Source organism: Ictidomys tridecemlineatus, chromosome 5 (genome assembly GCF_052094955.1).
Source record: "Ictidomys tridecemlineatus isolate mIctTri1 chromosome 5, mIctTri1.hap1, whole genome shotgun sequence".
In the NCBI taxonomy this organism is placed as follows: domain Eukaryota; kingdom Metazoa; phylum Chordata; class Mammalia; order Rodentia; family Sciuridae; genus Ictidomys; species Ictidomys tridecemlineatus.
Window position 1 is genome coordinate 167,084,474 of NC_135481.1, and position 12,242 is coordinate 167,096,715.

The window sequence follows — 12,242 nt, forward strand, 5'->3', positions numbered from 1 at the left end:
GATTCATAAAAACCTGTAGGCACTGTAAAATCTGTTCTCTCACAGTAAGGTGACATGGAACAATGGCCCAAAACCAACAAAACAACCACTAGAAGGACAGAAACAAAAGCTCTTATGTGAAAGACACAAGGCCAGAAGCTTCTCCAACCCTACCCCACATGAATCATCTGGAAAGTCTTATTAAAAGAAAAGATTCTGGATCAATGCATCTGGATAGGCCTGAAACTCTGGTGTGTAATGAGGGACCAGGTGAGGTCAATGATGCTGGTAAGAGAACCATATTTTGCAACTGAATAAAATAGACCTTATGATCTAGGACTCAGAAAAGCTTAATTCTGCCACAAGTTAAGTCCATGGTTAAAATATTAACCTGTTTCCTCAACTGATCTTTCCTGACCATTTCCTTCTATCTCTAAAATTCAGTATTTCTGATGATGCTTTTCTCATTCAACCCTACACTCAGTTTCTGCTTGTAAGATCAATGGGAAAAGAAAATGTTTCCCTTTCTCCCAAATGCAGGTCTCTGCAAGGGAAAAGTTAAGACTCACTCTTCTCAGAGAGACAATGGGCACTCTATTCAGACGTAAAATCTTCCTAAAGAGAAGTGATCTGCAGATTCGAGATTTAAATTTGAAACTTTCTATTTCTTGGGCCAAAGTCTCTTTGAGAATAACTCACTATAGCAATGGAATGCCATGTACGTATTAAAATATGCATCTTAACTCCATCCTTTAACAATACTGAGGAGGGAGGCTTGGGTTTATTTTCTTATATTGTTTTCTGAGGTCCCCATCTCAAATGGGGGTCCCAAATGCCTGGGCTCAAGAGATCCAACCACATCAGTCTCTTGCCCCCCAACACCTGGTTTCAGGAGTTTGCATTTCTTAACCATCTAGCTTTGCACTATCCGATATAGCAGCCACTTGCCATATATAGCTATTGAGCACTTGAAATGTACAGGTATGAATTGAAAATACACAACAGATTTCAAAGACTTGGTATGAAGAAAACAATGTAAAATATGTCACTAATAAATTTTATATTGACAGCATGTTAAAATGACACTATTTTGGGTATGCTAGGTTAAATAAAATACTTTATTGAAATTAATTTCACCTGTGTCTGTCTCGCTCCGCTTTCCCCTCCTGCAGTGCTGAAAATTGAACCAAGGGCTTCTCACTTGCTAGGCAAGCACTCTATTATGAAGCCACACCCCAAGTCTTTACTTGTTATCTTTTAAATTTTTAATTTTTTATTGCTGGGAATTGAACTGAGGAACTTGTGTATGCAAAGCACATGCTCTACCACTGAGCTACATTCCTAGCCCTCTTTTTATTTTTTAAATGTGGCTATAGGAAAACTTCACATTATACATGTAACTCACATTGTATTTCTACTGGACAGTACAGACTAGACCCATTGTTTTCAAACTGGCCTCATACCAGCAGCATCCATATCACCTGGAGCTTGTCAGAAAAAGAGATTCTTGTCTTTTCCTCAGACCTATTAAATCAAAATTTGCATTTTAATCAGTTCCCAGATCTCATATTGTGCACATTCAAGTTTGAAAAGTCCTGGGCTAGTTTTTCCTACAACACATTATGGTAGGTATTTGGGTTACTGGCCTATGTAAGTGGCATGTTAAGAGGGTATTGTGTTTGCTGGTTTTCTACGTGGTGAACATGCCAGCAAATCAATGAAAATTTTTAGAAATTTAAGTGATAACAATTTAAAAACACATATTATAATTATACTATACATAAAAGGTCATCCACATAACATATACACATATTGGGGAGCTATTTGAGTCTACCTTCGTTACTTCTGGGTTTTCAGCCACCATATATGTGAAACTAATGTTCACAAGATCTGTGCCACTGCAGACGCAAACTATCCGCCCTTCCAGATCATTTTCTGATTTTCCAACAGCTTCGAGAGCAGCCAGGATTTTGGGATCCTGCAAAGAGGTATACAAATGAGAAAAAAAAAAATCTGTTGGAAATATTGTAGAAAAGTTGCCAAAAATAAAATATATTAGAGGTAAAAATATACAGAAGGGCAAATGTTGTGGTTGCTTTTTCCCATTTAACTAACATACCTGGTTACCTAGGTTTATTCTGAACCTGGAGAGGTAAAATTTCTAACACTACGTATTATTTGAAATCCTTTAATAAGAGAGATGTTATAAACTTTTTGGTTTAGAAAAGTAGATGTGAGGGGTTTTGTTTAGCTCTTTTCTTTTTCTCTGAGATAGAGAAGGTTGTGACTGGGGTCCACTTTTGTTCACAAGTTGACAAGGGGGCTCTCACTAGAGAACAGTCACATACATGACCCATGAACCGATACGCCATTGCCACAGCCAGCTAACACAGGTTATTCCCCCAAATGAGACTAAGTCTTTCAAGTAGCCTGGATCCAGAGTGAATATTTTCATTTCTACAAGCCATGGCATCCTCAATTGGCATGAAAGCTGTGAACGTTTACCCTCATTCTTAAATAAAACAGGGCCTTTGTTCTCTGAAAGAACTCAGGAGGAAATGCCAACATATGGTCACACAGAAAATTTAACTAACATAAAAGAAGACAGATTTTAAAAAAATAAAAAACAAAGTAAAGAATGTAACTTTGTTTTGAATGGCTTACAACCTGCAGAGCTATTATGGAATGTGGAATAAATACTGTGCTAGATTGTTCTAAGAAACATCTTTTAAATCGAAAGCACCACTATACAAATAGCTTCTTATTCAAAAAAATCAATCACTGTGAGGAATAGTGATTTATGTGCTTTTTGTTTTATTTATTTATTTATTTATTTATTTATTTATTTCCCTCTCAAAGTCTCAGAGACAGACTTCTAGATGAGCCAATGTCTGTGTGCACAGGTGCACAAACACAGGACTACCAGAGCCATTTAAACTTGCACATCAACCTCAGAAGAAAAGTGAATCACTGCTTTCTAAAAAAGGGAGAGGAGTTTATAACAGCTAATTTCTGAGTTAAGAGAACTGTTTCTTTGCTGCTGTATCACGTAAAAGTCTTAATTTCCAAGGGTTAACCACATCAATCTATATAATTAAAGACAATGAAATCCAAATCACCCATCAGTTATAGATAGGAAGATTTCTAAACTCTGTCCATTCTTCACTCCCAGCTGGTGACTTTGGGGCAGTAACAAGTTAAATAGGACCTGGAGAACATTGATAAGCTATGTAAATCTATTAGTAGAATGACAAACACCAGTCACGGGTACCTTTGGTATGGCTCCCAGCCGAATACTGTTGATGAGGGAACATTCCAGCACTTGTCCTTCCTGAAGAGAGAGAATACAAGCCAGCAGTGAGCTTCAATTTTGCCTGACCAATGGTACAAGCTACTCAGCAAACATTTTTGACAACAAAGTCACTGCTGATCAGAATAAGGTGAAAACAATGATGATTGTTGCTAATGATCAGAAGTAATCATTAGCCTTCCTTCCTTCCTTCCTTCCTTCCTTCCTTCCTTCCTTCCTTCCTTCCTCTTCCTTCCTTCCTTCCTTTTTTGCAAGGGACTGAACTATACCACTGACCTACATCCCAAGCCCCTAAACTTTATATCGCAACTATGAATACAAATACAACATAAGAAAATTATTTATGACATATTTATAAAATGCCATTCCTTTTATACATGCAATGTGGCTAGTAAATTCTGTAATATCATTAAATATATTGGAACACAAAATATTAAGTGGGAATAAAAACTTTTATGTAACTCCAATTCTCCTTTACTTACATTTGACTTAAATGTTCTTTTCGTGTGTATATTGTGTCATGCAACAAATTAAGTCCCAGGGTACAAGGAGATGAGCACCCTTTTAGTGTTTGCAAGAAGCCACTTTAGATTTCAGCTTGAACATTATTATTACTTTTTTTTTTTTTTTTTTTGGTCTGGGAAATTTTCTGAACTCCCAAGATTAAATCGGATTGCTAGTTGTAAGATTCTAAAACTAGCTAAGCTTCTCTTTCACAGCACTCACTCACTTGTAACTCTTATTTTTAAAATTCCTGACTATTCTTAAACCATGTGAGGATTAGGATAATGTCCTTGATCCCCACTGTATCCCCAGTACCTGGCACATGAAAGCATGTTTTTAAAAAGCTGAAATGAATGATCAGGTGTCGGGGTCTATGCCCTCAAGAGGCACTTGTTCTACCTGTTGAGAAATGAAGTGGCTTGAGTCAGAAAGCAGAAAGAAACACTTGCTGTTTTGGTGCCATACCTTGCCTTCACTTTTCCAAGTCAGAAAGAAGCCAAATTCATCCACTTTGAAGAGGCAGTTGGGTTCAAAGACGAATGATTCCTGTTAGAGAGAAATGTGTTGATTTTCATGACTCACACCATTTTGAATCTAATAAAAATGCAAATATCTGTGAGCCTCTAAACAAAGGAAAATGAGAAATCACCCTCTTGCATCCTGATTCTCATAATAATATTTCTTATCTTATTATGTTTCATTTTGTAAATTCCTTGCATTCTTTTTTTGTTTGTTTGTTTTATATTGTAAGGCTGATCAATTTAATAGAGCATCTTCCTTTCTAGAGCAGGCTTGAAAATAAATGACACTCATGTCCTGAAGGTCCCTACAGAAGGAAGTTTTCCTAAGGTCTTGGAAGAGGAGTTTTGGGTCAGAAGGAGGACAATCACATTCAGGCCCTGGTCTCCCTCTGTGCAAGAGAAAATGTTGCCTGTATCTCACATGATGTCAAACATTAGGTCCAGTGATGGATCTGTGTTAAAACAAGTCCTCCAGGTGATTCTGATGTGCACTCAAGTTCGAGAACCTCTGATGTGGACTCTGACATCAGAAACTCAGTGAAATATGACAGAATAAAAATTTAATCAAGAAAGAATATCAGCCAAACCTAGGACATCAGAGCAACTGCACTGCACTGTACTTGCCAACAGATTCCCAGGCTTGAGCAAGAGAGCACCACTGTAATGCCAGGAAAATTTTATGTCCATGAAAGAAAAAGAGTGTTTAGCAAATGAACCAAGATGCCCTTTGCCCCCTGTTTACACCATGACTTGGCCCGCTTGCTTCCACAAGCCTATGTTCCTTTCAGGATCTAAAGAACTTGTTTTCCCCTCTCAATGCCACATCAGCAATTAGGAACCTGTCTGGCAAATATGGATCAAGGCAATGACTTAAAACAGGTATGCAACAATTATAGGATTAAGATTTTAGGGGCATCAAAGAATCTTAGTTTTACCCATTAATATTTATTTTTCTCAATTCCAGGGAAATGGGAATATTCACCAAGGCAAATGCAATGTGGAGATACTTGGCCACCATGGGGTGGTAGAATTTAGAGACCTGGGGGCTCTGAACAGAGCTAATCTTGGAATTGATAGAATAGTTGACTGACAGATGAAGAATTACCAGCTGTGGTTTACCTCCCTTTCACGTATGTATTGGATATTGAGATACAGCAGTAAATTTGATAAAGACAAGGGCATTCATTGCATGACTTCTGCTTTTGGAGTCAGTACTCAGTTCCACCAGTTTTTTGTTTTTTTTTTTTAAACTTAGCTTCTATACTAGAAAAGCCTTTCTAAGTCTCAGAAGCCTTGTCTAATAAATGGAAGCATTTACATGTAACTTTTTGGTTTGTTGTGGGGATTAAGACACAGGGAATGTCAAGTACACAGCACAGAGTTACCTCTCATCAAGTGGCAGCTGTTAGCAATAATGTATGGTTTGAATCTGCAACTGTTGTAGCAAATTACTAACAATATGAAATTGCCAATGTGAGACAAATTTTTTCCCTCTCCAAATGGCATTTTGTTTTTCTTTTTGGGTACAGGGGATTGAACTCAGGGGCACTCAACCACTAAGCCACATCCCCAGCCCTTCTTTGTATTTTATTTAGAAACAGGGTCTCACTGAGTTGCTTAGTGCCTCACTTTTGCTGAGGCTGGCTTTGAACTCACAATCCTCCTGCCTCAGCCTCCTGAGCCTCTGGGATTACAGGTGCGCCCCACTGCACCTGGCACAAAGTGGCATTTTTCAAGGGATTTAACCTAGAAGTTTTTACTTTTAGATGGGTCTTCATGCCAGACAGAGAAGAGCATTTGTAAAGGTACACAGTCTTGAACTGATGATGGAGAGGAACTTCTGAGGAGTATGGAGTAGTGAGGCAAGTGGCAGGAGATGACATGGCACATATAACTAAGAGCTAGGTCATGGGAAGGATCTTGCATGCTATAGAAAAATGCCTCCACCCAGAAGGTCATGGGAGTCTTATCTGTTACTAATCAAGACATGAACATTAGTACATTTTAGAGTACTTCCATAGCAATACCCTCATAGTAACAAGGAATTTTGGTGGGCAGTGTCCAAAAGTATGTTCTAAAATGGCCCTTACAGAGTAGACCCACAATGAATCCACTGGCATTGTTATTCATGTGCTCCTTATCATCTAATTCCAGGTGAGGATTTGAGATGATCCATGGCATAGATGCCATAAAGAAAGGTTTCCCAACTTATTTTGGAGCTGGACTTCCATTTCTTCCACAAGCACAGTGAATTTTTTCTTTCTCTTCCTCTAAGTTATCCAGACGAGATCGGATGCATTCAGGGTGGTATGGCCACAAACATCCTCTAAGTTATTCAGAGCTCATCACCATTATCACCTGGAAATGTCAATTCGAAGCATCCCACTCTTGGACCACTGCTCTGATCTCTCATCCCCTAGCTCTGGTGCTCTCTCTCTCCTATGTCTACTTCTCTTACAACCTCTTGTTCATTCTCTCTGTCAATCTCCCAGGATCCACCTGATTCCTTCTCCTTTACTTCCATCTTTGTCCAGCTAATTTCCATGGTCCTGTATTAAATCACTCCTTCATAGATGCTTTCAACTCTGAAACCAAGTCCACCCTAGCCATGCTGTACCACTGAACTTGATGAAGAAAATCACAAAATGAATTTGTCTGGTTTTAGTTAAATTCAAGACTATAAACTCAGATAATCAACAGTCACTTTCAATCTTATAGATTTTTTTTTAAATAGATTTCACCATTCTTGGGGCTGGGGATGCAACTCAGTGATAGAGCGCTTGCCCAGCATGCAGGAGACCCTGGTCTGATCCCCAGTATGACAAAATTAAAAGACAAAAATAGTTTCCTCACTCTGAGAGGACTAGTGCACTGCTTATTTTTGAAACTTGATCACTCTTCACCAATTACAGTGCTTCACTGAGTAAGGAGAAGCCATCATTTGGAAACGTCCCCTTCTCCTCTCCTAATGAAGTATGTTTCTCATATCAGAAGTCAACTCCCCCATTTCTGCTCTGAGTTCAGTCTTCTTCTTACATAAGGACTTTGGTCTTGCTTTTTTATCACCCAACACACATCCGTTTTTTTTTTTTTTCCTTTCCTACTAAATCATTTGACAAAAGAATGAAGGATATTCACTAGTTGTCTATCCAATTTATAAGATAAAAACTTATCAGTGGTTAGGAACAACAATGGCCAGAACAGAAATTCTCCAGGAAAACCTCACCAAAAAGCCCCGACTGACATTAAAGACAGGGATGCAGGAAATCCCACAATAAGCTCATCCACTGTAGCTGAAAGGTTTCCAGCCCAAACATGTTCAAATTGACCATGAAAAATCAGAGAGCAAATCTGAAGGAGGTATGTTAACCACTTGAATGGGACCAGAACCCAACCTATGTATGTTTCTTTCCACAAATGAATGGACCTGACCCTAAGGTTAGTAAAGGCGCAGATATCTATTCTTTTTCCCTAATAGCAGTTTTAAACTTCACATGGACATATCCTGACCAGAGAACATGGGAGGTGATTTCCTGAACTGACTAAAGCAGTAATATCCTAAATCTCATCCTCAGGAACATCTCTTCCAGATTGGGAGATCTCTTCAAAGGAAGCTAAGCTCCTTCTCCTCTGCAACTCTGTTTTTTTCAAATAGTAATAGAACTTTCTGGTAAGGAAATAAACCATAATAGGACTTCTACCAGAGACCCTAAAGTTTCAGTTCTCATATGGTTCAGTTAAAATTCCTCATAGTCACCCTTAGAGCTCAAGGGCTTATTACTTTACCAGTTCAACTCTTTCTTTGGGCCATAGGATGAGGACTAGAAAGGGCCAGGAACTCCTTTTGAAAATACTGAGCAAGTGGTGGTATTTTGTTTGAGAAACACAAGAAGCATCATTTTGGCTGGAATTACTATTGTCAGACAACTGGCTGGTCCAGGGATCTGGGGAGGTGTGCCCCTACAGGCCAACAGGCACCTCCCTATCTCATCAAGGAAGGAGTGCGTATTTAAGTTTTTTATGGGTTTATTTTAAGGATATTTTCCTGGTCCACGCTGTTTGTACATCACTCAACATTACAGCCTTCCTCTCAAAGATTCAAATTACTTTCAAATTGATTTACTTTTTAAAATTTTTTTATTCGTTCTTTTTAGGTATCCACGACAGCAGAATGCATTTTGACATATTACACATGGAGTATAACTTCCCATTCTTGTGGTTGTACATGATGTGGGGTTACACTGGTTGTTTATTCATAGGAAAGTTATGTCCGATTCATTCTGTCTTTCCCATTCTCATCCCTTCTCCCTTCCCTTCAAATTGATTTAGATTAAAACCATTTAGTCTTTGCATTTTAAAACTTATTCTGTTAAATAAAGTGAAGTCCCCTTTCTTCTTATAAGGAAATGACAGAGAACGGAACAGGCTGAATGCTCTGATGGAAGAGGGGGAAAAGTATTCATGTGGGAGATCCAGATAATAGGTCCTTGATTTTATTTTAATTGTGACCTCTGATTATTTCTCACCTTTTCTCTCTTGACCTCTCTCTCACCATCATTGTCCAAGTTAATTGCAAATGTCTATATATTTAGAAATGGCGTTTGCATCAGTGAATAGGATACAGTCAAGTCTTATTGCCAGCCAGGGAGAGCTATTTTGGACTAGCAATCAAAGCTTTACCTACACTCTAGTTAAACCTTGCTTGTTCAGGGGCTAGTCTTCTGTGTGTGGGGATGACACAAGTCGTTTAGGACACAGGAAAGAAATGGAGGGAGGCTTTTTATACTCCATCATGAATCTTGTGCTTTCTGAGAAAGAGCACCTTCTCAGGAGGTGAGACTCCTAAATGAGCCAGGGGCCCAGCCCTGTAGCTAATGGTTCCTGAATGCTTGACATCTCACCAGCACCTGTGGGAGGAGCTCAGGAATCATGCTGATTAACCTTGATGAATTTCAGTCTTCCAATCTGAATATTGGGATAAATGATACTAACCTTAAGGAATGCTCAAAGAATTAAAGTTGAGAAGGTCTAAATACGTGAGACAAGGAAAATGTCCAATCCATGAATGGTCGCAATTCGCAGAAAAACCTACCATTGAATTTAGGGCTGTCACACTAGGCATTCCACAAATACCATCTCACCCAGAACTCATGAGCATTCTTCAAGGATTTACACCAGATCCCACTGTCCCAACAGATTTTCTGTGATAAAGGTTATGTGCCAGATGGGTGCTGCCGAGAGCATGCTTATCTTGAGCCACATGGGCCTCTGAGGCACTTGTAACATGGACTGCACAATAGAGGGGCAGCATTTTTAACTTGAATTAATTTTTATTTTAATAGTCACATATGGTGAGTAGTTGCCTTATTAGACAATGCAAATAATTTAGAGGGAAGTAGATAAAACATTTGAAGGAGAGTCAGTCTTCAAAGTCATAGTTGGTGCATGCCAAACTGGATTTTGATCCAATTTCTCCAACTCTGAAGCCCATGACATTGTACTCTGTCCCCTTCACCTGTCACCAACAGATGTGAGATGATCAGGAAATGAACACTGCCTAGGAAGACTGCACCTCTGTGTGCACACGGAGCTGGGCTCACCCTCCATGTTTTCTGGTTTGGTAAGACCTGGGAGGAGAGCTGGACACAGTGGCCCACGCTTGTAATCCCAATGACTCAGAGGCTGAGGCAGGAGGATCTCTAGTTGGAGGCCAGCCTCAGCAATTTAGTGACATCCTATGCAACTTGGAGAGACCCAGGTTCAAAATAAAAGGGGCTGGGGATATGGCTCAGCCCCTGGGTTCAATCCCTGGTACAAACAACAACAACAAGAACTGACTGGGAAAAGACAAGAGACTGAAAGGTTGGAGGGAAACAAGAGAAGTCTGAGTTAGGAAGAGGCCACGGGATTGTCCTCCAATTTAAATCACACTATCCCCCAAGGACATCTCATAAACAGGGGAGGATTCTGGGTATGGCCTTTCGTCTGGGAATGGAGATGGAGTGTGATTTAGAATTAACCAAGAGATGGTCTTTCCTATCAGACCTCAAACGTCCAGGACCCTAGAGATGCCACATGGTCTATTTCTTCCCACTTTTTATTCCAGAGGAATCCCCTAAGCTCATCTGCACCAGATCCTTTATGATCCTGCTCAGATACTTCCTTCTTTGGATAGAATCAGAAATTTTTGTTTCTCCAAGTTAAAGGAAAGACTCCAGCGAGACATTCTGCCCTCACAATAGACTCCTGGAATAAACAGGCAGGGGTCCTTATTGTCTTTACCCTCCTGAGTACGGTCTTGCCTTGGAAGGATCTGGAAGGTTCTTTCCTTTTGTGAAGCTAGTTCATGGATCTCATGAGATGACTGACCTTGGGCTTCTCAGCTCACATTCCAAACGAGGGGCAGGAGGACAGTGGCCCTGGCTGTCCTGTCACAGACCCTGGTTATGTGCCAATATTTTGTAAAGAAATTTGTCAGGTACCATAAGAGAATGTTTTTGGGCTGGGGATGTGGCTCAAGCGGTAGTGCGCTCGCCTGGCATGCGTGCGGCCCGGGTTCGATCCTCAGCACCACATACAAACAAAGATGCTGTGTCTGCCGAAAACTAAAAAAAATAAATAAATATTAAAAAATTCTCTCTCTCTCTCTCTCAAAAAAAAATAAGAGAATGTTTAGTTTGGGCATTTTTCTCCTTGGCCTTTGATCCTTTGGAGAGATGCTCCCATAGGTCAAGTTGTTTAACTCTAATACAGACGATCCTCCTTCTACCAGCAACTGATGCTCCACCAGAACCAACAGGGAGACATAGTTCTAGTCTCCTGATTGGCGACTCAAAGACCTGTGGTACCTAGCACTGGGCCTGCTATTATTACTAGGCAACACACACAGTGCTTACTAAGTTCCAGGTAATGCACCAAGCACTCTCAGGATGCTAAATCATTACCTTCCAACATTCTTCTGAGGGAGGTACTATTGTTATTCTCATTTTACAGATGAGGATGTGGAGGTATATCAGATAGCTGGAAGCACAGATCTGTACTGAAGTCCACGTTTAAGTCACACCCACTTTGAGGCTGATAATGGAGAGGAGACTGTTAGGGAGCAGCACTGATGGGGTACAGTGACCAGGGGAGAGAATTCCTGGTGAGCAGCCCCAGCCTGGTACCATCCTGGGGAGACAATTCACACTCAGGTGGGGAGAGGGCAGTGAGGTCAGCTATTCAGCAAGTTTTAAAGGTGAGAGACGGCTATCTAACTCTCCTTCTAAGCCTCATAGAAATAGAAATGCAAGTCTCTCCCTCCATGAACACCCACAGGCATTTTTAAGTGCTCACTTCAGCAACGACTGTGAGATACACAGGACACTTATTCTAGTGTCAAGTGGAAAGATTTAATCCTCTCCTTTCATTTTATCCTCACCTCAGAAATGAAGAACATCCTCAACTTTATAAGTGACCTGGCTTGCAGGAGTCGATGGAGGTAATTAAAAAGCAACCAGAGGAAGGCAGGCCAGCTTCCCCGAGTTTCATTTTCTATTTTAAAAAGAACCTGAAAGTTGGCCTGCTGCTGCTTAAGAAGATGCTATGGCCTGAATCAAACTAAACTACGGAAATCCTAACCTCTAAGGTGGTGTTATTAGGAGACGGGAGCCTTTGGGAGGCGAATGGGAAAAGTACCCTTTAAAAAGAGCCCCCAGGGAGACCTCCTGGGTGCCTTTCACCATCTGAGGGAAAACGGGAAGGTGCCATCTAGTAATTAGAAGGGACCCTCCCCAGAACCCTTGAATGTGGATTTTCCAGCTTCCAGAACTGTGAGAAGAACCTTTGTTGTTCACAGCTATCTAGTGCCTGGCATTTTGTTATAGCAGCCTGAACAGACAGGGACACAAAGTTTCAACATCATCTTTGGTTTGAGAATTCCATCAGTT

At 40.3% G+C, this 12,242-nt stretch overlaps 1 protein-coding gene across 12 annotated transcripts in view; it reads right to left on the reverse strand.

The window, feature by feature from the left end:
* Positions 1-12,242, reverse strand: part of Plcb4 (phospholipase C beta 4) — a 381,561-nt gene that overhangs the window by 126,790 nt on the left and 242,529 nt on the right. For 11 of the 12 annotated variants that reach the window (XM_078051427.1, XM_078051425.1, XM_078051426.1 and 8 more), the window contains 3 exons: positions 4,259-4,339; positions 3,251-3,310; positions 1,814-1,957 (listed from right to left, as the gene is read on the reverse strand). In XM_078051427.1, the coding sequence (XP_077907553.1) occupies positions 1,814-1,957; positions 3,251-3,310; positions 4,259-4,339 (285 nt within the window). Of the gene's footprint in view, positions 1-1,813; positions 1,958-3,250; positions 3,311-4,258; positions 4,340-12,242 lie in introns of those variants that run through there. The other variant, XM_078051428.1, reaches the window with a different exon arrangement.